Source organism: Fibroporia radiculosa (assembly GCF_000313525.1).
Source record: "Fibroporia radiculosa TFFH 294 genomic supercontigs, scaffold6826, whole genome shotgun sequence".
Lineage (NCBI taxonomy): Eukaryota > Fungi > Basidiomycota > Agaricomycetes > Polyporales > Fibroporiaceae > Fibroporia > Fibroporia radiculosa.
Genome location: NW_012133443.1, coordinates 649 through 25,938, shown reverse-complemented (window position 1 = coordinate 25,938; position 25,290 = coordinate 649). Strand labels below are relative to the sequence as shown.

Sequence of the window (25,290 nt, the reverse complement as noted above, 5' to 3'; positions counted from 1 at the left end):
AGAAGGCAACCTATATATTGCTAACCCCACTATCGTATTTTTCTCATCGCTCTTGGAACTATTTTACATGACTTATTACAATTTTCAATTTGCTGCTCCATGTCATTGATGTAACTTAAATGTAGCTGGAACTGTATTGACATAGCGCATTGTTCACGAAATGTTATGAAAGTTTCGAATGTCGCAACTCAAGGTAGCATATATTCCAAAGGTCCTGGCAGCTGTGCAACACAAGATCCAATGCGTCCAATGCGAGCCCAAATCCCTTATTCTGTTTCAAAACCAGATTATCCCTGGTTTTGCATCAGAATTCCAGCTTTGGTACGATGCGACAGCGAGGAAACGTTTAGAATTGGGAGCGACTGAGCATGTATTCAAGGTTGTTCTAAGCAACTACAACAGCTTCTTACATCAAAAGTATTGCAAGGGCTCATCATGATGAACGAAAGAGTCATATTCTCACCACCTAAGAAGTGAACATCCAATGCCTCTGTTCTGATTCCCGTAGTTTACCCCGTTACCTACGTACACGACATACCTACTGTCTACATAGGGCTCGGCCCTCGCGGACAATAAAGGGATTCGAAAAAAGAAAAAGAAAAAGAAGTGAACAAGATGCAGCCATATATGCCACCTGCAATACTATCTACAGTAGACCATGTTCGTCCAACATTTCCAAACGCGCAACTTGCCTAGACACTCGATGAGTAAACGTAAGAAAAAAAACCATGTGTTGACATACCTGTCCCGGACAGCCTCCTGCCATCTCTGCAGCTTCGCAATCTCGTTGACCTGGAAGCCAAAAATCCGCGGACGGTACCGCTCTGCCTTCAGTGCTACAGCCACCGTGCTGAGCCCCTCCTGGACAATTTCCCTAGGAGTTTCTTGCTCCTCTCTATTTCTCCTATTTCTCCTGCTACTCTCCGCATCGCCGCTTGTCCGCAAAGGCACAAAATCAATCGGACCACTTTTGGGGGGGATAAGGGTAGGGTAGACAAGGAACAGAAGGTGGGGGAATGATGTGCCGAAATACGCGCCATCAATCGAGCCATGCCGGGACGACTTTGGAGAATAGATGTCTTCACAGCGTCCGCAATAGAGCTTGACAGACTTTTCATACGGAATATCCGTTAAGCCGACAGGGAGGAGAGGCTGCGATTGACACAGAACGCGTGGGCAGCGGCCGAAGTCGGCCCTCTTGTACTTCTCAAGCTACATGGAGAGTCAAGGTGTTGCATGGGGGTCATAGATCATATGCATACCATCTTAGCTAGACCGCGAGCAGTGACAATCCAGCGCGCGTGAATGAGACCGTAGAGGAGCCTCGCCTGCACATCTAGTGCACCCCGATGTTCGTCCAGGATCTCGTCATCTGTTGTGCTGGTGAGCCTTCTTTCGCAATCCGACGGTCAAAACAACCAACCAAGATTGTCTGTGATTAGATCCAACGCTTGGGAGTAATGCTGAACCTCCGTGTTTAGGCCGGTAAGATTGAAGCGGTCGAGAATATAGTCGTCCTCAACCTCGCAGAAGTATTCGTTCCCCTTTGACGATAGGAACCACGAAATCCACTGCCGCGAAGATAGTTAGACATGTATATTTGCCTATAGAATCTGCGGTAGTACCGAGCTGGCGTAACATAGGTAATGAGCGAAAGGGTACCCCGGAAATCCGTGCACCGTACTTTGAATAGTCTGACTCCGAACCCGTTGAGTTGTTATCTTCCACTGTGCGGCGAATCATGATCTGTCAGTAGGCAATGTCGTTGTCGTTTCTTTGTAGTCCAGTACTGACTTTAAGGATCTGTCCGAGTGAGTGAGTTCCAGATGCAGATGGTATAGGGAGGAATCAGCCGAGCCTGAGTTCTACTGAAAGCGGCAGTCTGCTCAAGCTCAACCAGGACGCCGCCTCTGTTCTGCGCATATCAGAACATCTACCTTCCGTTTTCATGCTGACTGTTCTGAGCACACTCCACCTACCGTAAACTGGTGTCGCAATTGTCCTTTTGCTGTCCTCGGAATTCCGCATCGTCTCGTGAAGTCGATGCTAGGCGACGTGGTGCTCCAGATGCCCACGGACTTGCGCACACCCATTTCTTCCTTGCAACTAGCCCACGAAGGGACATCCAAGCGGAGTGGGATTACAAGACTGACAGTAGATATACCATCGTCCCACCGTCCTCAGGTCGAAGCCGGTCTGCATAATCCACCGCGATGGAGAACACCTGAATTCTTTGTGTATGGGGCATTCTTCTGTGTTGTCGTCCCCATCATGGTTTGGATACCCGTGCAGTTGAGCTCGTGTATGTCCCCGTCATAGTGCGTGGTATTTGCGCTCACGTCGATGCGTAGCCGAACATCCAAATTTTAATATGTATCGACGAAAACTTTCGCCAGGTTGGATTTCTGGCAGATACGTTGTAAGCCATGCTATTTCCCTTCAATCACACTCGCACTGAGATTCCGTAGGACAACAGTGATGCACAATACCGCTCATTTCGAAGTAATACATTACCTCTAATATTTCTTTCCGGAGCATTTTTTGGCCTCAAGCTTCTATATTCCCGGTCCTTACGGCGAGTGCGCCTAACAGGCCCCTCAAACAATTCGTATCTTGTTCCTTTCTTGGCCCTCTTTTCCCTAATCATGCTCGCGGGCCTTCATGGTGCGAGCGTTTTGAAAGTCCTTGTAATTCTATCCGCGAACTATGCGCTTGCCAAGACATGTGGGAGTTCTCCAGTTGGCCCCGTGCTTTCGTGGATTTTCAACATAGCCATCTTGTTTGCGAACGAGAAGAATGAGGGCTATCGCTTCACTAGCCTGCATACTGCGCTTGAAATTTTGGTACGTTTTATGTTTTCAAAGGCGTATACCGTCATCTTAGCTCTAGCTTTGTGTGTGGACTATGTCAGGACAGAGCTAAGGGTATCTACCCGCGTTGGCATATCAGCTTCAATATTACTATGTTACGACTTATCTCTTTCAGTCTGGATTACTACTGGGCTTGCAAGCCAGCAGGCCTAGCGGATGTGAGCCGCGCCATGTCTTCCTGCTATCAATTCGCTGAATCCATTTTGATAAGCCAGGCGGCGTTTTGAATGAAAAACAGCGAGGCGCTATCGCTCATCCGCTCCAGACATATTCTTTCGTGAATTACATAGCCTATGCCCTCTACCCGCCCTTGTATATCGCTGGTCCAATAATGACGTTCAACGACTTTATGTGGCAGGTTGTAAACCTACACTATAAGATATATAGCCCGGCCCTAACAATATGTTTAGATCCATCGACCAGTGGCTATCCCTCTGCGCAGGACCTTGAACTACCTTCTTCGCTTTGCTATTTGCTTCTTCATGATGGAGCTGATACTCCACTTCATGTATGTTGTCGCAATCAAAGATGCCAAGGCATGGTCAGGCTACTCGGCAGCTCAGTTATGTATGATCGGATTCTGGAATCTCATTGTAGTCTGGTTGAAGGTAAATACTGTATCCTGGCTAGATGGGTGGTAACTTAATCATGATGACGTAGCTACTCATCCCATGGCGCTTCTTCCGCCTTTGGGCCCTCGTAGACGGTATTGATCCGCCGGAGAATATGGTTCGATGCATGGCAAATAATTATTCCGCACTTGGATTTTGGAGGAGCTGGCATCGCAGCTACAACCTCTGGATTGTTCGGCGAGTCTAAGTTCTTCTGCATTTATGCGATGCTAATCGTTGTCCTCACTAGCTACATCTATATACCCCTAGGAGGAACGAAGAATGTAGTGTTTACCTCAGTTCTGATCTTTTCATTCGTCGCCCTGTGGCACGATCTATCATTCAGGCTCCTCGCATGGGGCTGGCTTGTGAGCTTGTTCATCTTGCCAGAAATCATAGCACGGTTCCTCTTACCTCCAGCAAGAGTACGTTTGTTCGAGATGCTTCACGTTATGGAATTATTAATGCTTATATCTTGTGGATTAGTTCGGCACTAGGCCATGGTATCGGCACGTTTGTGCTATAGGCGCTGTGTTCAATATCTTGATGATGATGAGCGCCAATCTGGTAGGATTCGTTATTGGGACAGACGGTATATCCTATATGTTACATCAAGTTCTGGACAGCTGGGAAGGTGTGTTACTTTGGGCACCGATCATAGTACATCGCTGACAGATACACAGGAATACGATTTCTTGCCTTTGCATGCACGTGTTTATTCGTTGGCGTACAGGTCATGTTCGAGTATCGGTATGCTGGCACATTTTATCGAGTTGTGAATATGTGTATTAACTCGTGTTTCTCAGGGAGGAAGAACTACGTAATGGTATCATTCGTAGATGTTAACATCGAGTTCTCAATGTTCAGTACTTGACGTTGAGCGAGCGCTGAGCTTTACATGGTAACCTAATGCCTGTTATACGATACGCCACACCTCAATTCTCACCCCAATGAGCTACCCTGGTTTCCGGTAGCTAAGTGGTAGGTGCTACAGATGATTCATAGGTGGAAATTGATCTCTGGGAATCGACCACGCGTGGGAGCCGATAATGTGGGAAGACGACTGTTGACGATCGTTTTGTATGATGCCCGATGCGTGTGTCCATTGCTACCCTCGATGTCGATGCTCGTTCTCAGGTCAATAGAAATAGCGCGGAAATCGCGAGCCCTCTTAACTTGCCCTTCAGACAAACTTAGCTGGTCATCGACTTTCAGGCCGCCGTCCATATATATAACCGGTTACTTGTGGATCATATTGATAGGTAATCTGCGGGCGAGATACGACTTCATCCAAGCATCAACATCGCCTTTGTTTCTTATCCCTCGATGAAGCTGATCATTCTGACTTATGACGATGGTGCAAGCCAGCTTCAACCACGGCGGGGCGGGACCGGCGACTGGACTAGGACTCTACCCAAGAACGACAAGGCATGCTTGCGGTAAGTGTGCGATTTGATTCTTCAGCGAGAAAGGCATGGAAGGGCAATATGTTTTATTTACAGGCTACCGGAGTGGACCGGTGTTCCTTAGTGATTTCGGTTTAATGGGTCTCACTGTTCTTCTTTTTGACCTGAAATATAACAGGAATCGGTGTACAGGACAGCAGGGTACTTAGACATGGTAAGCTTTTCACGCACCGTAGTCAAGCAATCCTGTGGGAATTCATTTACAGAAGCAACTCGTCTATCCGATCCTTTATTCAGATGCCCAACGTAGCGAGAATATAATATTCTACTCATTGCGTGCATAATGCTACGCCCTGCTGTAGCCCAGACCATACTTATCACTATCTGATGTAACGCTGTCAAGCATCTGTCGCGGCACTTCCCTTCCGTGAGCATTTACTTATTCCAGAATCTAGCATCCATGTGGCGAACAGCTGCTACCGGGGTTCATCCGTTTACGGCGACTGTAGACGATGATTTGTCTGACTATTCTTGGCCTGATGCCAGAGGCGGCTGCAGAGGATGGTTATCTATTGATTGACTATTTCACGAACGATACCGAAGTATTACCATGGTACCGGCGATTGGACTGCCTCAAGATACACTCTGACAGCGATGGGACTCCTTTTAGTGGACTAGATGTTCCTGGGTAGAGGAAAGTTCAACATCAATGTTTTATTGTCCTCCTGTTTCATTGGTATGAAATATTATAGATGTGATTCATCTAGATCTATGGCTTGTAGGTACAGTGTAGTGACACTCCTTTTCACACCCCTGGTCTTTTTCACACCCATTGAGAAACTTATCCATTTCTATACTGAAAAGCTTCTAATTTCTGTCTTAAGTTATTAGATATGGACACTAGCTACACACCAAAATTAGACCTATCAGTGATGGTGCTATGGCTCTATAAATCTGTGAACCAGCAACATCCACTTGAATCAAAGAGTAATGAATTGTGTTGATGTGCTACTTGTTGCACAACACACATCTGGCATTGATCTTTTGTACTACTGGCATCAGAACACAATTTTTCCTCATTTTATATCTGCTACATCAGGAAAAGTTATTGCTATGGTAGTTCATTATTGATATTATAGTTACTGTGCATCTTCATCAGGAAAATATATATATTGCCTTTTTACTTTTTTTTGGTTAAGAAAGCATAATAAAATTCTAAAGAAGATGCTTGTGTATGTACTATCTAATTCATTTTGAAATTCACATGTAAATCCAACATCAAAAAAGCAAAAAGTATGTTTTCCTGATGAGGCTTGCTTTAGTTGTCTTATTTGTTTGTAAGTTCTGTCAACTGCACTGTAATAACAATCAATGATGTATCACTGATTATGCTGTAGCCTCAGCTGTTTTGATGTATCACTGCTTGAGCTATAGCTTAGATATTTTGATGTATCATTATGACAGGTAGGCCTATTTCAAAGCCTTCAGACCTATATAGAGGCAGTGCACCTTCAGTTTGTGTCTGTCAGGCACTATACAATGATCATGAAATTATTGAAATATATATATGCCTTGAGCATGAGACCTACATGCTCTGATAGGCCATTGAATAAGATATCGGAGGGCAACAAGTTGCAGATAGTGGAGTGCATGGGCGTAGAGCATGCAGCACAAGGCAGTTGCACCCGACTTCTCCGAGTCCGTTTTCACACGGTCCAAAGTCGCATCTCGCGGTTGAGTTCGCCCGTTCCAACGAACAACAGCGGAGTTGAAAAGCCAGAACAGCTGGGTACGTGCTTAGGCTTTGAGATGCAGGTGCTACATAGCTAATAGCCTCCGATGGTTGGTATTTTGGCACATTCAGGGTCATCAATGTACTCACGCGTTTCCATCTTTCAGCCTTTTCGTTCTAATACTTGTGCATGGAACTTAGTGAATTGATAGGCACTGCCTGCATAGTTTTTGGGTGTTTCATCACCAGTATCTCTTGGTAATTCGACATCATCTCAACGTTCTTAGCCATATGGATGCTGTGTGTGCTTAGACTGTATACTTCCTAGGCTCTCACCAAATTTCAGGGACCGTCATGTGAAGCTTAGCATAGCGGACTGTCGAGATCCGAAGGAGTATCTTCCGGATGTTGCGTTACGTGATGTTCACATCCAGGTTAACATTTCTTCTCGAATGCTTGTACTTATCCGTTTTGGGGGTTGCAGTTATGGGCCCGATGCTAGGATGCCACTTGAGATGAGACACATCTTTGAACCCTCAGGAGACTGATAAGGTTGTCATGAAATTTGTCATTTGCTCGCTACCCCTCAGGCGAGGCCCCAGCTACATACACCGTGTCCACGTCCACATTGGACTGCAATGGCGACGCTCTCTAGCGGCAGTTTCTCGCTCGCGCCCACTCTAGGTGCTTGCTACATAGGTACGCTCCTCCTGGTTTCGATCGCACATTTCTCCAGGCTGACGCGCACCGACTCCGTACCAGGGACTGTCTTTGCAGCGATGTAAGACCGACGAGCTCTCTCGCCGGGCCTGCTGATTCTGACGGATGCTTATCAGTCTGTATGGGGTCACTAATGTACAGACGTATATGTATTATAAGCGTTACAAAAGGGATCCCACCATTTTGAAATTTCTGGTAAGTAGACAGCCATTGATTTGTTTTATTATGCACTTACAAGTGTTGTGATCGTTTGTGTTCATGCCTTTAGGTCTTCATCTTGTGGTAAATTCTCGTATTCATGATTTGTGCACCCATGAGCTGAGTGATACAATTCTGCACTGTATATGTAGGGTCCTTGATGGACTTCACCAAGCATTCATTACGCATGCCTTCTACAATTATGCCATTATAGATTTCGCTGATCCGTTGGCAGCCATGGTACCGGAATGGTAGGTCATCAATATGCAGGATTTTCGCATTGCTCACTAATTGGAAACCTCAGGAGTGTGATGGTAAGCTATCTAGAATACCAAATGAATATGGACTTACGCTTGTGTCAGGCTCATGTATTCGTAGGAGTAAGTTAATAGATTGTAGGGATTTAGGCGAGTCTCACATCTGAGTCTATGTTGCTCCTCACAGAGCACAAGCGATACAATTGTCAGAGGGTACATGTGTCGCTCTTTCCCTCGTATTACAGCGATAACTAATCATGTGTTCGCAGACTATTCTGCCAGCGTGTGTTTCTGTGTAAGTTCAGCGTGACCTCCGGGCCACCCCGCAATCATTGATGAATATGAAGTGAGCGGTAGGAATTATCTAATCACCGTGGCCATTGTAAGTATACATATTCGGACTCAATACCTGATTTTCCCTCACCATCATTGTGTGCGGTAGGCAATTGGCACACTCGTTGTATTTGGTACGTCATGGTCTTCAATCCTTTATTTCATCCAACAATTTCTCTTCGATTTAGGCAGTAGTTATGGTAGGGAATAACGCTCTGATTAGACGTGCTGAGTCTAAACCCACTCCCATAACGCAGCATTTGGTATCAAGGGGTGAGTCGCGCGTATTTTATCCTCGACAGTAACAGTGAAATTTTTGTCTAGATTTTCGCTGTCGGACTACTTCGATCTCACTAGCATCACAGTTTGTCGTTGTCAAGTCCTCATCCTATTATCCGCAAAGCTGAAATTTACCCTTAGTGGTTCATATACACAAGTCTCATCTCTGGTATTGTCACCGATCTCCTCATTGCGACATCGCTTTGTGTTCTCTTGAGTCAGCGGCGCACTGCTTTCAACAGGTAGGCATATGGATGGTACGACATCGTAGCTTCCTCCTCTTATTATCAATGTTTTAGGACCAACTCAGTCATCAGGCTGCTCATGATTTACAGCATCAACACCGGGGCTCTGACAACGTAAAATTCTGTCTCTATCGTATGGTGCGTGGTTAGCTAACAGGTTCGCAGTATCTGTTCCATTATATGTCTGGTAATCGTGAGTATGCCGATCCACCCGTTTCGACTGCTTGGTGAACTCCAATTTACGACAGTATGCGACGAAGCCAATTAGCACAAAGTTCGTGTTTATAGCTGTATACTTTGTCCTACCGAAACGTAAGCCTTACAATTGGCACCAGTGTTAGGATGCTAAACATTTGATATTTCTCGTATACAGTGTACTTAAATTCGTTGCTCGCGACGCTCAATGCAAGACAGAGTCTTCGAGACAGGAAGGCTTACACTAGCAGCGGAGGATCGTTTCCTCTCAATGCGCGACCAACAGGTACTGGGTCCAACAACGGATTCAGCATGAAACCAGATGAGCGGGTCAGTGAATTCATGTGCCCAGGTCTGATTCGATTCTGACATGACCGTGAGACAGATCGTTGAAGTCCAGATCCAGACTACCACAGACACACTGGCTGATCCAGCTTTCAGTCCTACTGGGAAGGTGCGTTCAATGGAGAAGCATACTTGTGAATGAAGCTAATAGAAGCACACAGGGGAGCGAAATTTGGGTGTAATAATAGATCATCTGCACGATACAACACGTACACATAGGTAACCAAAAGGACTCGAGGTATCCAGAACTCATTCATAGCTCATCCATTTGTGTTACTCGTAGATAAATTCCGGGACTCGGCATATATCATTAGACAGTGTTTATGGTACTAATTGGGGGTAGCTTCTTTTTATCTATGTTCAGCTATTTGTTGAGATCCCAATAAAGCTTTGATTCCCTGGACCGCCTCCACAGCAGAACTTCTGATAAAGAGCCCTTGCAGCGCCGCCATACTAACGCGCTTGCCCTGCTGCATTTCATGCGCCACCATCTGCTCGACATCACGCCCCAGTGATGCGAGGCGCCCCTCAGTAGGTAGCGGCGCTCGATCTTCCCCACTTGTACCTTCGTAGAAGCTCACAAACAGTCGACGTGCCTGTTCTGGAGTAGCGTCGCCCAAGAGTACTGCGAGGTCCACACGCCCAGGGCGAATGAGCGCAGGATCCAGCTTCTCCGGGTGGTTCGTGGTCATAAAAATGATCCGTTCTTCACCCGAAGCTACGCCGTCCAGCGCGTTGAGGAATCCGGAGAACGTCACGGAAGATTGGTATCTACGACCAATGTGGTGTCAGACATTATAGGGTGGTAGGCTGGATGAGGCGCGACGTACCCGTCTGCCGTGGTCTGCACGCGCTTGTTGAAAGCGGCATCGACATCTTCTATCAACACGAAGCTACGCTCGGGCGTGTTTGAGAGGAGATGAATGAGTTTGTCGTCTGCCAATCCACGCTCGGACAGGTTGAGCAAACAGATATCGTACGAGAGTGCACCCGCAAGTGCCTGGATAAATGAGGATTTTCCGGAGCCAGGTGGCCCGTGCAAAAGATACCCCCGTCTGTATGGAATCCCTAATACACATCAGAGTTGAAACCGGTGGTGAACATACAGAAGGTATAGCCGCACCCCGATCTTCGTACCACTGTCGGCGTTGGAGGAACTCCGTAACATCTTGTTCAATGCGTTCAGCCACGCTTTCTGCAAGAACGACGCTGTGGAGCGGACGTTTCCGTCGCGGCTGCCCAAATGGTCGCCATTCAATACCCCACGCGGTGTGAATCACAAGTTTTCCTTCCTGTGCGCGCAGGGCCATGTCTCGCGCATCGGATAGAAGCTCGCGAAATTTGTTGCGATCACGCGACAACGTGGTGAGTGTAACGGTCTCCCATGGAATGCCCGACATCAGCTGCTGAGAGCGTGTCTCTCGTTCACGCTTCACCTATAGTTGGAGATACGCCCCGAGAATCAGTAAGCAACACATGGGCGCCGATCCTCAGTACCCACCTGAATCCACGCCTGTCGGTACCGCAACCAATGAGTGCCTGGCCCCGCCACGAGCTTGAATAAGACGGAGGAACTGCCATTTTTGCGCTGTTCATGCACTGTCTGGACACTTATCTGATGGCTTCGGAGCCAGGAGCTCGGGGAGAATAGCTTTGGGTTTGCCGCTGCCATATCTCCGGAACGCCGTGACATCCATGTCAAAAACCAGTCATAGGCCGGGTCCTTGTTGCTGATTTCTAGAGAAACAAGCATCCGCCTGCGCAGAGCCACAGACGAAAGGATGACCGCTTGACGGAGTGCACTTAAGCCGACACCGACACTCTGTAATGCACCACGAAAAACTGAATATATGTAACACGAAACGACTCTGACATTACCGCTCACCATCAAACCGAACCCAGCCTGAAAGTATGGACTATGCTTCAGGATGATCCCCGTTCAGTAAAAGACTCGGATGGAAGAATGTGATCCACGCACTTGTCACCTAGAATGCTGGACAACCAACCAGCGGCGTCCGAATTACTCGTATGGGCCACATCCAGCGGCAAAGGAGATGGCTGCTGTGCAATTGGAAGCGCAAGACCATCGGAGAGTGGCATTGGAATTGCGCAGTGTTGAAGCCAAGTCGAATATGAAATCGACCTCTGCCGTCTACCGAAAGCCAAGCCTCGGAGGTGGTCGACAGTGCTTCACAGCAGGACAATTCTTGAATGCTCCGTAGAGTCGTAGAAGGAAATAACAGTCTAACTTCCCGGGCACAGATGGTGGGGAAGAATGCACAACTATTAGAAGCCGTAATGGTGTTGCCAGTGGCTGCTGGCACAGAGCGTCGGAGCGAGAGGCGAAGAGCACACGGGCGCTAGTCCGATTTCGCAACCTCTGCAATCACCAGCTTCCGTACTACAGCTGTCTCGTTGTAGATCTCAAGAGCTGCAAAATTCATACAGATATTTGGAAAAGACTGTAGAATGACGGTACGAATACGTTTTTTTTATTAAAAATCTGGCATGTCTGAGTTGCAGGTCAACCCAGCTTCAAGGAGGGCTTCATTACAGACAACATGGGCTCAACGATTTCTCTACCTGGAATAACTATTGGTGTATCCAAAGGCTCGCCAGATTCATAAATTATTGCTCGCCGAGGTCCTCATTCTGAGGGCGCTGCAGAAATCACTCCCATCTGCGAATTCTTACAAGGTCCCCGACGTATATCCAACTCTCCTGAAACTAGGCCGATGTCTGACTATTTTGAAGTTTGCTAAGACCCCACGAACCTAATTTTATGCTCTCGGACAAGACCACCATTGTCTTAAACGTGGGCTTTGGAGATTGAACACGAGCTGTCCGACCTGCCGTCCTGTGTCCTTCCCGGATACCTTTTGACAGGTGCTAGAATTCGTTCTGGTGTGGAGCAATATCGCAAATAATCTGCTATCCGGGACGCCACGCGAGTTTATACTAGTTGGAAAGCGGACGCTCCCCAAACTAACCGGAACAGAGGTACGCAAGGTCGATGTATGGAGACTCATAGAAGACTCGCTGGGGCGTATCAGATGTACATTTTGAGCCCGTCAAGTCTATACTAGACGTCCGTTGCTGATCTTCGCAAGACAACGAAGTTGAAGACTACTGAGGAACCCGAAACATACTCCCATAGTGAAGTTTTCTGATGAGCTCTGTCCATTTTGATACTGAGTCTCGAGCAGACTCATCCAAGAAATATATTTGAACTGGCTTGGCTTCAAGGGTATACGTATCGCGACCGGCCATCACTTTACTAAAATCTCTAGGTTACTAGATAATCAATACGGCCCTTTTGACTAGCAGACGTTATTTTAGAGCCGGCAGTGTTCTGTTCTGGCTAAAGTCTCTTCAAACTGGCCGGGTTTGACCCAAGCCTCTTGCATGTCTCGCACGTCTTGCGCGTGCCAATTTTGTTTCCCAACTACCGAACTGGCTTGGTTATGATTCTTTCGATGGTGCTGTCTGATCGTGGCCTGCTTGCATGATGGCGAAGGCTGTTGTGAGTAATGTCGTCGCTCTGTACGATATGTCCATCTGGTTTCCGCTTGAGGGCTCAGATGTCCAAATGCCGAACTCTTGGTTTAATTCGAGAGGATGAATATAGTACAGACGATTTGGAAGATGCTACTTTAGGCGCTATTCAAAGTTCCTGCTCAAGCTCAAGCTCGAATTCTCGCTACGAAATATCCACGTGCCACAGCTCTGATTGTGAGACTTGAGCGGCTATATCGAGCGCATACGACGTGGGCCATTCCTCAGTTTCTTCTTCCTCAGCCCACTCAAACTTGAACGTTTTCTTACAGTGATTCGAAGTAGCCATTTTCTTCAATTTATGTGTGTATCGTTCGTCTAGCTACTGGTGAGGGTACTCCTGTCAAGTTTCGTTGGTTGATCCTTGGGCGACAGCATACTATGCATCACGCCTTGTCAATCACCGAACTCGTCAGGCTGATCGTGGAACAAATTCAAATAGGCGACCCACCTCGGTTGGACTCTGATGATGCGATAGATCCTCAGACTCTCGCCAAGCTCGCTAGGACTGCTCGCGTTTTTCGTGAACCTGCTCTAGATCGGTTGTGGTATCGCCAGCAAGGTATTGGCAACCTTGTCAAATGCATGTCCATAAGCTTGTGGGAGGAGCGGCCTACACGTGAGGATCGCATCGTCACAGAATGGTGCGATTGCAGCTCGTACCTTGTATGTTCCTTTGTGTCAGCTTTGTCCGATTGACTAATCTTCGTTACAGACATTCAAGCGACCCGTGGTTCCTGAGGACTGGGAGCGTTTTCACTACTATGCCTCTCGTATCCGCGCGTTAGATCCTCCTGACGGTCGCGTATCTTGTGTCGGGCTGGCTCATGGGGTTTTTGAAGCCCTGTACAACGCTAGACTGTCATCACATCTCCTCCCTAACTTGTCCACACTCTATTGGGACGAAGGATATCATTCCACAGCCTTCAAATTCGGAACCATGTTTCTCGGGCCCAGTCTAACAAGGCTTGCAATTGGTGTCCATACCATCGAATCAGTCCCTATTGCGGCCCTACTACTGGCGCATCTTCCTTCATTGGCGCATCGAGTGCGCAAGATTGACATCGTAATGCACTCGGAAGGGCTGATCCACGATTTCTTCATCCCACCCACAACGTTGGCAGCTCTCGAACGTCTGGAGAGTTTTATTTACCTGTCCGATACCCCTTTGTCAATGACAGCTTTCACTGAGCTTTCATCACTTCCGGCCCTTACAACACTGCGCCTTGAAGCCAGTTCTTCATGGTCAGGGTCTATGCTGGTCGGACCACCGGTAAATATGAGCCATCCATATTCCTTTGATGCATTGAGGAATCTGGAAGTCGAGGGGAGATCCATTGGGTCATGCATCTCGGCACTCAATATATCGCGATATCCCAAACTCCGTGCTGTCATGTTCGATGTAGATTTGGGCACTAGCGATACCATACAAGGCCTCTTTGAAGCACTCAGTGCCTCCTCCTCGTGCACAGAACTGCAGAGGATTACATTTGGTGTTAGATGCGCTTATGGCGGAACCCGACTGGACATCTCATTGCTTCGGCCGGTATACGACTTCCACAACCTGCGTTCCTTGATCCTTACCCCGCTTTTCGGTGTTAAGTTAAACATAAATGACCGAGATCTGGAGAATATGGGGATCGCATGGCCTTATCTCGACACCATGGTATTCGATTACTTCCCTCGGTCTCCGTCCGAAGTAGAGCCAAGCGCGACTCTCAAGGGATTACTGCTGGTAGCCCGGTCTTGGCCAGCGTTAAGGCGGCTGCAGATTGAGATTGATGCCAGGCAGATAGACCTGGACAAAACACAGCAATGTCATGGCCAAGTGGTCAATGAATGCTTACGAGAAATTCATTTGTGCGACTCTCCTGTGGACGGGATCGAGCCAACCGTAGTGGCCAATTTCCTCTCGAGTATTTTCCCGAGCGTGCGCAGGATCGAAACGTACGCCAAGCAAGGTGAATCGCGCTGGAAGATGGTAGAGGAGATATTGTGTAGCCCATGTGGCCATCCTGTCACCTAGAGGGTACATGTGGCCGCGGTGACTGATTTCGTCAAAGGGAACCAATGATGAGTCAGTGGACATGCTCGTTCAGCGGTCAGATTCCTTGTTTTTTTCGAGTTCCTATGCTCGGAACGACCACAAGGCCTTGCATTTGGCTTGCATATGTGCATATAATATTTTCTACAGCCTTGGATATCACGCTGTATGAATCAGGGCGACTTTTGGTATAAGCGTATAAATTTCTGTCCAACGTTTGAAGACGCCAGTCTCCTGTGAGCAGAGTAGATACTTCCTTCATCGCTCTAGTAAGTACTAGTACTAGATGCAGCCTTCGGATATCCGTGATTTTTGACAGAAGGAGAGTAGCGCTGATCTCTGAATTTGTATTCTTCCTCGCCCACGGCTCAACCGTCATATTTTGTCGTCCGACGTGCTTCGCGTTGTCGACGACATCGAGTACTATGGACACTGGGCATTACATTAAGTTGATTCCGGATCCAGCTGCAGTTTGCTCAAGCACTACACTGGTTACGCCGCTTGTACATATATATGTAGCAACTTCAGAGCGCCCGCCCGCGGCCTACCGTTTCGTCTATCCATAGTTTGGCAATGCGAGGGAGTTTTGCTTCTAATCTGAACAAGGTTTTCACGAACCCCGTGGGGGACAGCAAGGAAGGCAACTTGCACTCCGACTATGGGCGTCGGTCGTCGGCTTATCCCCGACCCCCTGTCCTCCCACCCACGGCTCCCACCTAGTTTGCTCTGAACTACCTCTAGGCTACATAAACCGTCTCGAAATTCTCGCAGAAGCTGAATTGGACAGTTGGACAGTTCCACGAGCCGACATGTCGAAACTGGAGTACACCTCTCTGGACGAGATCCCGAAGGTATGTTGCGTGCATTGCCCTGCATTCATAACTGACGGCGAATCGTCAACGACGCACAGATTCACGAACTCTTACGAGCAGGTTTCAAATCAGGAAAAACTAGGCCTGTCGCGTATCGCAAGCACCAGTTGTTGCAGCTGGCATACCTTTTGAAGGACAACAGGCAACGCTTCCGAGATGCGTTCTCAGCAGATTTCAAACGTCCGTATGAAGAGTCTGACATGTAAGTTTATCTATTCAGTATCCTGTCTTATGTTCTCATGCAACGATATGTCCAGGCTGGAGATTGATCCTAGCATAGGCTGTGTTGTGGAAGCATACGACTCGGTGGCAAAATGGGCCGCGCGAGAAAGAGCTCCGTTCGACCAGCTCTGGTTTGCAATGTCACCGGCTATTAGGAAAGAACCGAGAGGAACTGTCTTGGTAGTGGCGCCCTTCAATTATCCGGTCTTGCTGCTGGTGAATGGCTTCGTCGGCGCCATAGCAGCGGGGTGCACGGTTCTTCTCAAGCCATCTGAGTTAGTTCCTTCAATCAGCGGCCTCCTGGCAGAATTGTTGCCTCAGTATCTTGACCAAGACCTATACCGGATTGTAAACGGAGCTGTTCCGGAGATGACAAAGGTACGTTTGTTTCAGCAGTAAACATGCACTCTTTTGCTCACCCCTATGTTAGATCCTGGAGCTTAAATGGGATCACAGTAGGTTGCTCGACTGCTTCGATATTATCAGTGTCTCACGATTACAATAATATACTTTCTCAGTCTTCTACACCGGTGAGTCTTTTTGTGTATCGCTCAGAGTTCACAATTGAATTCGCGGTAGGCGGTGGTCGCGTTGCCCAAATTATTAGCATAGCGGCTGCAAAACATTTAACCCCTCTGACGCTTGAGGTGAGTTCTCCCCTGTTCATCCTATCGCTTTACTTATGTCGCCTTTAGCTTGGCGGTGTGTCCGTAGTATTATTTACTGCTGGTTTTGCCTAATTGAAATCTTGTGAAGGCAAAAGCCCCGTTGTTATTGATCCGGGTTGCGACCTCAATGTTGCTGCGAGGCGTATACTATGGGGAAAGACTATTAATGCTGGCCAGGTGCGTAAAAGAAAACATTGCAGTGGTTATACCGACTCACATTGCGTAGGTCTGCCTGGCCCCCGACTATGCTCTTGTTCCCAAAGATTTCCAGGACACTTTCGTGGCAGCTATGCAACGCGCGTGCGTTCACAACTATTAATCTATGTACTCCTCTCACTGATGAGTCGGCTGTGCCAGATTCAATGAATTCTTCCCAACTGAGTCGCCCAGACCTGGTGTCATGTCATGCATCGTTTCGCAGCAGCATGCTTCCCGACTAAAGCGTTTGGTTGATGAGACAAAGGGTACCATCGTATTTGGTGGTCAAGTTGACGTTGAGCAACAGTTTATATCACCCACGGTTGTCAAGGATGTAGCTGGAGATGATGTTCTCATGAGCGAGTACGCCCGGCTGGATCAGTTTTATCCACAGTATATGCTTATTCGCATGCTTCCTCTTACAGAGAAATCTTTGGACCCATTCTTCCAGTTGTTCCCGTCAAAGATGTGGATGAGGCCATCGAATTTATAAATGCCCGGTTGGTTGTGTCCACGATCTGTCCGGCTTATGAGGACTCATATTGATGTTCTCAGGGATTCTCCGCTCGCTCTATATGTCTTCTCGCGTGACTCGGCTTTCAAGGCAAAGGGTAATTATAAAATTTCTGCTGACGGAGTGTAGCTTATAACATCCCGTCCGTAGTGTTTGATAACACCCAGAGTGGTATGGCAGTTGCGAACGAAGTTGTCATAGGAATGGCGGGTACGCACTTGCTCTGAAGACTGCCGTCTCTTAGTTTGACGACTCGGATTTCAGTTCATGGGGTGCCATTTGGAGGTACCGGTGCGAGCGGACGTAAGTCTTATTTGATTCCTTATGTCTGCAAGTTTTCGACTTATAAACCATCCATTCATATAGATGGATATAGTACAGGAAAGTGGTCGTTTGACGCATTCACCCACCTGAGAGCCACGTTTGACAACCCGAGCTGGTCTGTCGCGTCCCTATCTTCGCATCTATTCCGAGTGTATCTGAATGGCTGCTATCATCATGTAGGGTTGACACTTTGATATTCAATCGCCGCTATCCCCCATATTCGGTATGCCTCGTTGCTTAAATCTCCGTGTATTACGACTGACTAGATGGCTCCTCGCCTCGTCTACCTGATCCGACTTTCAGCGGGGTGCAATCCAGACATTGATCAAATCGTTGCAGCGGTCGTTGCCCCCCCGCCCGGGGACTCGCGTCAGCATCTGGAAACGATGGAGGCTATGGTTTGCGGTGGGCATAGCTGGATTGTTGGCAAAGTTTGGGTGGAAGGCTGTTGCTAGCCGCGCTTGATGAAAGGTTCTTGCTTCATTTCGGTTCATGCTGGATCAATTGCTGGATACATACGTTGGTCGGGATACTGGATATGAGCCGTGTGCACTTCATTCTGATACTGGAACATTCGTGCACAGTGCATGTGTGATAGTAACGATATTGAGAGTGATACGTAAATGGATTGGAATTGCATGAGCCAAGGTCCGTGGATGCACTAAAGCGTAATCTATGTATGAGAAGAACACAAGTACAGTAATGAATCGCAGGAACTCTATCCGTATTAAATTATGATGCAGTTGGAGCATTAGAAGCGACATGGTGCGATACATTTCCAAAATTTAGGAACCATAGGGAAGCGGGTACTGAAAAGAGGGCAGTTGGCAGCTGCGGTATCATATGCGCGATAAAAATCACTCTTCTTTGACAATCCGTCAAGATGTGATGAGAAACGAGCGGTCATCTTGAAACGGGCTGTCCGCCTGGCGCCAATCGAGCTCGGGCACCGCCTCATCGCGCCAACCTTCGTCGTCGAAGGTACGTGGTAGCATGGAAGGACTATCGTCGTCGCGATCGTGTACGTCGGAGAAGTACAGCTCGGCGGCGCTCATCACCGAGCGCCGCTTGTTTGCGTTCGACTTTTTAGGCGGGAGAGGGACTGTCTGGATGGACGCGCGGCGCTCGCGCTTCACGGAGCGCAAGCTCACAGTGCTATCGGTGGGCGAAGCGTGGAGGGAGAGGAAGGACGTGGGCGTAAATGGGGTCTGCTCGTCTTCGCGCAAGCTTATCAGAGAGTCGCTGTCCGAGTCGAATGGTCTACGAGGGGTGCAGAGTGGGTGTCGATGCAACTCGTTCAGGTACTGGGATCACGTACCGAGAACGACGCATTTCCGATTGGAAATCGCCCCTGCGACTGGGGTATATCGAGCTCTGGGGTGTCGTCGGCAGGTTCTGTGTCGGAGCAGTTGTACGGGGACCTGTTGGCTTCCGCATCGGCCTGTCAAGGGGTTGAAATTGAGTCTCGAGCCTAGGCGCTGCTGTTCGTGGATAGTTGGTATGTGGGACAGAAGCGGTCCTAGTATGGCCCCTTCGCCTGAAAGCGACGGGAGATTCTGGGTCGTTCGGTAGAGGAGAAGATGGTCCAGCAATCATGGAGAGAGGCCTAGCATTGTTGTTGGATGTAATCGCATGTAGCCCAGAAAAGAAAAGAGCAGAGTAAGGACAAGCATCCTGTTGTTGCCACATGAGGACGAGTAGTAGGTCAGCACGCACTGTCGGAAATCAGACAAGCATCGACACGGGTGAGGTCCTTAAAAGACAGTAGAGCGGCTATATCAGAGGGCCATCAGAATAAACAGCTATATACTTTACGCAATGAATGGGCAGGCCTCGTGGGATGGGAAATCCGAAGCCTTCATAGGATCACCGGCGGCCCTAGATCCAATGGAAGCCAGAGAAATAACAGGGACACGAACAGATAGCACTGGCCCGTATCACGGGGTGCAATCTGATTTCGGTCGGTAACAGTGTCAGCCAGTATTATGGCATCTGCGGAATGCTGCTGCTTAATTGTCCATTAAGCAGTCAACACTCAACGTTCAACACCGACGTCGGAGATCATGTTACACGCCACTACCCAGCACAAATATGATAGGTAGGTGGAATCGACTACGAACAAGCACGGATAGGCGACCCTGCAAGGCTGGGCAACTACAGATAAACATTCTAAATAGCAGGAAAGTTCACCATTTGTCTGATTAGACCCTGCCATACGAATCAATCGGAGAATGTGCGTCACAGCGCCTGGATCAACCTCGCAGGAGCAGTCAGCGGATGTGATGCATGGCGATGCAGACCACATTAGGCTCTGGAGCTGCTAATCGGACCACTGAATGGATGACCGACCAGCGCTGTGTAGACGGAGAGGCTATGGTGCGGACGTAGCCATAGAGCAGAATTGACTGTTGATCCGCCACTGAATCGCTTTGCGAAAACAGCCACAGAACCAGGGCAATCAAATAATCCCTTCGGAATAAATGAAGGGAAGCCTCAGACACAGACGCACCTGAGTCCATTGACGGTAGCAGCAGGACACAGATGACCAACACGTGGCACTATGCCAATGTGGATGGACACGGTATGGAAGTACAGAGAAGCACGGTGTCCGAGACCACCGTCGACGATCGAAAATCCAGGCCATGGCTAATATACGTGCATGTTGTGGATAAAAAGGCCTAGAGCATTCAGTCCTCATAATAAAATTAAATCACGTACCATTTATCTAACAATCAAATGGTTGTGTGGCAGGTGTCAAGCGATATATTGCGAATCTACGCGACATACAAGATGCGCGAGTACACGAATCCGGCTACGGCCGTCCGGCAGCATTGGCTTGGATCTTGGCTTGTGTCAGTACACCTTGTTGCTGTTCCGCGAGTACCCGTCGTTTGTTGAAATAATCAATCTACACGAGTCAAATACAACCATCAACGGAGAAGAAAACCACATACCCAGCTTTTGGCGCAGTTTTTCTCATAAGCGGCTACTTGGGACGCGCATGCATTGCCTTCATCGCCAGCTTTCACGATGCCCTTCTCATCAAGGCAGGCGAAATAGGCATCTCTGCTATCCCAGCATTTCTGCCTATCTGATCTGGAAACAGGATCTGGTTTCTCTGGTGCTTTGGTGCCAAATAGACCCATTTGACCGACAAGCTCGAATGTAGTTGCGCGGAAAGTACGAACGAACTCGGGCAGGCCACGAACTCGCCACAAACGGAAGTGGCCGGCAGGCCAATCACGTGGATCCCCATGTATCATATTGCCTTGCGGCAGATTATATCCAACCTACTGTACAAGTTGCAACCTAAGTTCTACAACGCGGGCCGCGGCCATCCAAGCTTCGAGACTGCTCATTACTCACACCTTCGATCACTTCTCATTGATTGACGATTCAACATACCCTTGGTCGACAGGCCCTTGCGAAAATTCGCGCTTGACACCCGCGAAGGGCGTGAGGCAACTGTGCCTTCCGCCGCGCTGGTGTCAGTACGCGGCGGATACGACTCAAACATTGGGTTTTTGTATAGCTGACAATGGCATCAACACCCACCCACTCTCACCCACTCCTGTCGGACGAGGTTTCATCGCGAGGGCGACGGTCGCGTGGTAAGCAGCTCTCGGAAGACTCCAGACCTGCTACAGACTACTTCTCGCTCAAGGCTCAGTTAGAGAGCAGTGCAGAAGAACACACGAAGTATAGCAATGCTAGTTGGGATGGTAGCGTTCGGGGATATGGAAAAGGCGGGAAGCGCAAGTCAGTCGAAAATTATGTTACGCATGTCGCCACTTGACTGATGGGGTTCTCGAGCATAGGTCCGTGAAACCTACGCCGGTCATCGTTGTGGAGTCCTCCAGCGGCCAAATAGCGACATCAACAACAGGGTCACACGACGAATTCGATTCAATCATTTCCGACCCCATTTTAGCCGACTCTCAGATCTTGCGTACTAGATGGCATGATATGACTGACGACGCCATCGAGTCTGCTGTGCACCAACTTGGAGACTCCGTGCCTCAGTCGAGCCTTCCCAGCCATCCCTACAACGCTGTGGTAAGAGCCTTGTCTTCTGCCGTGTACTATCTTTCCAGAGCCAGGCGGGAGCTGGAGGAAGGTCGCAAACTATTGCAGGAGAAAGAAGCTGCCCGACGCGAGAGGGCGAACCAGCTTCTTAAAGAGCTATCGCCCGCAGAAAAAGATGTCGCGAAGCGTGTCCTGCAATCGCTCTTTCCCAATGACGACGAGGAGACTCACCAGGTGCAGAGACGTCATAGTCAGTTGGTGAGGACGTTAATTGACCCCTTTTTTCAAGCCATGCTGACATGTGACAGTCTATTGCTGAATCCCTTATAGAAGCCATTGGGGACGATGTAGCTCTATCACGAAGCGTACCCGATGATGGCATTACTCCTTTAGCAAATGGGTCTTCCATACCTATTCAGGAAAGTCCAGAGTCCACCGAAGACGATGCCGGAGAGATACTAGACAGGACACTCTCGTTGACCATATCTCACCCAGAAGGAGATGGAATTGTGCCCAAGAAGGCTGGTCATCCAACTTTCGGTACAGATATGACATCTCCTGAAAATCTCAAGTCTGACCGAAGTTCACTGGGAGATTGGATGGGTGGGTGGTGGGCAAAAGGCAAGAAAGGGCGGACGTCGTCGCCGTCCCGTCACGACGCCTTGGAAGGAACACTTGATCACGATGCTGCACATCCAGCTGCAGCGGATGCGGATGATGTCGCGTCTTTGCCCTCCATTCCTCCGACACCGAACAAAGTTAGTCGTCGCAGAGCTGCACGAAGCGTCTTTGGTACGCTTGGCTTCTCCATACTGAACCCATCTGCATCGGTGGTGCCACAAAAGAAGCGGCGCAACTTGTCTGTTACGGACATCCATGCATTTGATGCACCTTCGGACACCAACGGAGTAAGGAGTGTGCGCTCCGCTGCATCCTCTCCTGTGAGAAATACCCCTCTTCCTTCTCATCCTAGCTCCTTGCAGTTATCGAAAACTTCATCTCCATCAAAACCTCTCTCTGTTATTTCTACTCCGACGAAGTCTGTTTTGGAGGAAAAGCCACCCCAAGGAGCCTCCTTGCGCGCGATAATCCAAGCCACACGAGTGATGACATCAGACCCCTCTAGCATTCTAGAAGACCAAGGACAAGATACGAGTCCCTTGATCGCTCAGCTGGCGCTGCAACTCGTTCAAAATGCACGAGAGGAAGGTTTGGACTTTCGGGAACGACCTAAGGAGAAGAAGGAACGGAAGATCGAGAAGGTGCACAGCCAAGACCAGGTATTGAATACTCTGCCTCTCAGCCCTGTTGGGGAAACAGCACCTGCAGCGAACCGAACGCTTTCTGGTACACCCCGTAAACCCCAGAACCGTAGAAAGCCTAGCATTAATCTACCGTCTTTTGCGTCGCCCCTCTTTGGCTCTTTCATGGCACAGCAAGAGAAAACAATATCCACTGTCGTGAGTGTAGTGCAGAAAGGGACCGCAAACTCTCCTCAGTTGCAGGTTGGTTCTCCAACTTCACCGCAGACAGCAGTCCGTAAGCCAGGGTCTGTGCCGCTGGAATCAATTATACCTATTGGAGCAAAACCCCCCACCCAGTTTCTGTCGCGCACATATACGCCGCTTACATCTCGCGATTTCCAGTTCTCGATACCCCTTCCCGATGTTGCTTCGGCCCTCTCCGTATCGTATGATGAGCATAACCACGAAGGCATGACGGATCGCTACGGATTTCTTTATGATATATCCAAGTATGATTTTCTGCTTCTCGTCCGGGCAAAGGAATGTGGAAATACTGCCCCAGCATGCTTAACTGGCATCAAGATCGCTGATCGCAAGGAAGACAATGATTGGCCGGACGAGGGTGCGACCGTGGACGACACAATCGAAATCGTCAAGGATGCATGTGAATGCGACGGTGCGGGGGATGTGCCGGATTCCGCCAGTATCAAGACCTCCAGCACGCGACCGACTATCCATAGCATGCCCGTCAGTGAAGCCGATCCCACATCTTCACAGGTCTCCCGGGGAAATTCCCCATCTTCTGCCAGAGGCAGGGGACGCACACCGGCTGTGCATGGGGGCCCCAAGTCAAATACGTCTATTCTCATCGTTGACGCTGATACACCGCGACACATCTGCGTAAACACCATCCGCAAATTGCTTGCGGGGCTGGTTGAGATACATGATCAGCGCCAGGCAACACAGCGCAAGGAGTGGGATGTCTTCGTGAAACGCAGGGCTCACTCTGGAAGAAGCATGGGCACGTCTAATCAAAGGACGAGCTCATCAGGCGGCTTTGGTGGTGCGGCGGCGCTCCTCGGGCTGGGTACCGCCGTCGATGAGGATGAGTTGGTGCATAACGGCGGCTTAGTAGGCTTTGCTCAGCTCGGACTACCCGCCTATCGGGATGAAAGGAGGGAGTTTATCCGACTCGTCAGGAATGGCGTCCCTTTGGCATATCGATCCAAAGCATGGCTCGAGTGCAGTGGGGGGTTGGAGATGCGCGAACCCGGTGTTTTCTCAGATCTGTTGGCTCAGAAAGATGACGGGAACGGCGCTGTTCGTGAGGTTGAGAAAGACGTCGGAAGGACGATGCCTCTGAACATATTCTTTGGCCGGACAGGCGCGGGAGTCGACAAGTTGCGACGGGTTCTGATTGCGTACAGCAGGTCAGTGCAATGGTCGATCTGGTGATGCTCCACAAACTTAGTTGAATGATATACAGGCGAAATCCTGCTGTCGGATACTGTCAAGGCATGAACCTCGTAACATCAACTCTTCTACTCATTCATGCGGACGAAGAAGAGGCATTTTGGACTCTTGCAGCTATGATAGAACGCATTCTTCCGGAGGACTTCTTTTCTCCGTCCCTTCTGAGCTCCCGCGCGTGTCCCCTCGTCTTACTTGACTACGTTCGTGAGACGATGCCCAAACTCCATTCACACCTCATAGAACTAGGAGTCGACCTTCCTGCGATATGCTTTTCCTGGTTCCTTTCGCTTTTCACTGACTGTCTGCCGGTCGAGGTGAGCCTTCGCTGGTACCATGACATAAATGATTTTTGATGACTCATGGTCATATAGACTCTCTTCCGGGTTTGGGATGTATTCCTCGTTGACGGCCTAGATGTTCTCTTCCGCATCGCGGCTAGTATTTTACGCATGAACGAGCAGGAGCTATTGCATTGTGGGTCGATTCCTGCCGTCTACGTTGCTCTGGAAAGTCTCCCAAACCGGATGTGGGAGACTGATAGATTACTGCAGGTTCGCTTAGTCTTTACCTCGTGTGCCCTTCTCGCGCTCACTGATATTTCTTTTCCCTGACTTCTAGTACGAGTTTGAGTTGCGCGCCACAATGGTTCATACTGAGCTAGTGAAGAGGCGCAATGCTCATGTTGCAGAGCTGAAGAAGTGCATGGCTTAATGCTGTCGTACGTTATACCGTCGCACCCCCACTGGAATCTATATGAGGATTGGACCATTCATATACATAGACTACCCATTGCTACATATCTCCAGCAGACCCATACATTTCAGACATGTATTAGCTGTGGTATCACTTATATTTGCACTCTAGACATCCACTCTTACATTCAGCCCTGCATCCTTACTATTCAAAGCAGCTTCTAATCTCATTGCAAACCTCCCCTATATTTTACTTACAGATTTGAA

The 25,290-nt window shown here is 48.8% G+C and overlaps 9 protein-coding genes across 9 annotated transcripts; 5 read left to right on the top strand and 4 right to left on the bottom strand.

Annotated features, from left to right (window-relative positions):
* Positions 1-646: 646 nt before the first annotated feature.
* FIBRA_06387 (uncharacterized protein) lies at positions 647-1,743 on the bottom strand (the record flags this gene model as incomplete). The annotated part of the gene is made up of 5 exons (XM_012328113.1): positions 647-692; positions 743-1,212; positions 1,263-1,372; positions 1,424-1,571; positions 1,663-1,743. 5 exons carry the CDS (start codon positions 1,741-1,743, stop codon positions 647-649), a joined length of 855 nt encoding a protein of 284 aa, XP_012183503.1.
* A 324-nt stretch (positions 1,744-2,067) lies between these two features.
* FIBRA_06386 (uncharacterized protein) lies at positions 2,068-4,327 on the top strand (the record flags this gene model as incomplete). Its single annotated transcript, XM_012328112.1, has 12 exons — positions 2,068-2,302; positions 2,352-2,419; positions 2,469-2,843; positions 2,912-3,028; positions 3,082-3,231; positions 3,281-3,478; positions 3,531-3,674; positions 3,752-3,765; positions 3,828-3,906; positions 3,968-4,115; positions 4,165-4,231; positions 4,288-4,327. The coding sequence occupies 12 exons, from the start codon at positions 2,068-2,070 to the stop codon at positions 4,325-4,327; spliced, it is 1,635 nt and encodes a 544-aa protein (XP_012183502.1).
* Positions 4,328-7,257: 2,930 nt separating this feature from the next.
* On the top strand, positions 7,258-9,373 carry FIBRA_06385 (uncharacterized protein; the record flags this gene model as incomplete). The annotated part of the gene is made up of 21 exons (XM_012328111.1): positions 7,258-7,318; positions 7,382-7,400; positions 7,456-7,534; positions 7,608-7,621; positions 7,690-7,788; positions 7,842-7,851; positions 7,900-7,917; positions 7,982-8,007; positions 8,064-8,089; positions 8,142-8,176; positions 8,237-8,261; positions 8,316-8,327; positions 8,385-8,400; positions 8,452-8,491; positions 8,548-8,648; positions 8,706-8,765; positions 8,817-8,844; positions 8,900-8,963; positions 9,025-9,176; positions 9,232-9,300; positions 9,353-9,373. The coding sequence occupies 21 exons, from the start codon at positions 7,258-7,260 to the stop codon at positions 9,371-9,373; spliced, it is 975 nt and encodes a 324-aa protein (XP_012183501.1).
* Positions 9,374-9,541: 168 nt separating this feature from the next.
* FIBRA_06384 (uncharacterized protein) lies at positions 9,542-11,291 on the bottom strand (the record flags this gene model as incomplete). The annotated part of the gene is made up of 6 exons (XM_012328110.1): positions 9,542-9,962; positions 10,022-10,259; positions 10,315-10,627; positions 10,693-11,013; positions 11,077-11,107; positions 11,170-11,291. 6 exons carry the CDS (start codon positions 11,289-11,291, stop codon positions 9,542-9,544), a joined length of 1,446 nt encoding a protein of 481 aa, XP_012183500.1.
* Positions 11,292-13,127: 1,836 nt separating this feature from the next.
* FIBRA_06383 (uncharacterized protein) lies at positions 13,128-14,772 on the top strand (the record flags this gene model as incomplete). The annotated part of the gene is made up of 2 exons (XM_012328109.1): positions 13,128-13,412; positions 13,462-14,772. The coding sequence occupies 2 exons, from the start codon at positions 13,128-13,130 to the stop codon at positions 14,770-14,772; spliced, it is 1,596 nt and encodes a 531-aa protein (XP_012183499.1).
* Positions 14,773-15,599: 827 nt separating this feature from the next.
* On the top strand, positions 15,600-17,829 carry FIBRA_06382 (uncharacterized protein; the record flags this gene model as incomplete). Its single annotated transcript, XM_012328108.1, has 16 exons — positions 15,600-15,641; positions 15,701-15,864; positions 15,920-16,262; positions 16,315-16,339; positions 16,403-16,414; positions 16,464-16,531; positions 16,580-16,586; positions 16,641-16,729; positions 16,779-16,852; positions 16,910-17,113; positions 17,176-17,250; positions 17,306-17,361; positions 17,415-17,474; positions 17,529-17,567; positions 17,631-17,703; positions 17,769-17,829. The coding sequence occupies 16 exons, from the start codon at positions 15,600-15,602 to the stop codon at positions 17,827-17,829; spliced, it is 1,392 nt and encodes a 463-aa protein (XP_012183498.1).
* Positions 17,830-18,466: 637 nt separating this feature from the next.
* Positions 18,467-19,184, bottom strand: FIBRA_06381 (uncharacterized protein; the record flags this gene model as incomplete). Its single annotated transcript, XM_012328107.1, has 2 exons — positions 18,467-18,848; positions 18,907-19,184. 2 exons carry the CDS (start codon positions 19,182-19,184, stop codon positions 18,467-18,469), a joined length of 660 nt encoding a protein of 219 aa, XP_012183497.1.
* A 1,216-nt stretch (positions 19,185-20,400) lies between these two features.
* Positions 20,401-20,851, bottom strand: FIBRA_06380 (uncharacterized protein; the record flags this gene model as incomplete). Its single annotated transcript, XM_012328106.1, has 2 exons — positions 20,401-20,496; positions 20,543-20,851. The coding sequence occupies 2 exons, from the start codon at positions 20,849-20,851 to the stop codon at positions 20,401-20,403; spliced, it is 405 nt and encodes a 134-aa protein (XP_012183496.1).
* Positions 20,852-21,126: 275 nt separating this feature from the next.
* FIBRA_06379 (uncharacterized protein) lies at positions 21,127-25,042 on the top strand (the record flags this gene model as incomplete). The annotated part of the gene is made up of 6 exons (XM_012328105.1): positions 21,127-21,347; positions 21,407-21,872; positions 21,923-24,288; positions 24,345-24,645; positions 24,703-24,882; positions 24,950-25,042. 6 exons carry the CDS (start codon positions 21,127-21,129, stop codon positions 25,040-25,042), a joined length of 3,627 nt encoding a protein of 1,208 aa, XP_012183495.1.
* Between the last annotated feature and the right edge of the window lie 248 nt (positions 25,043-25,290).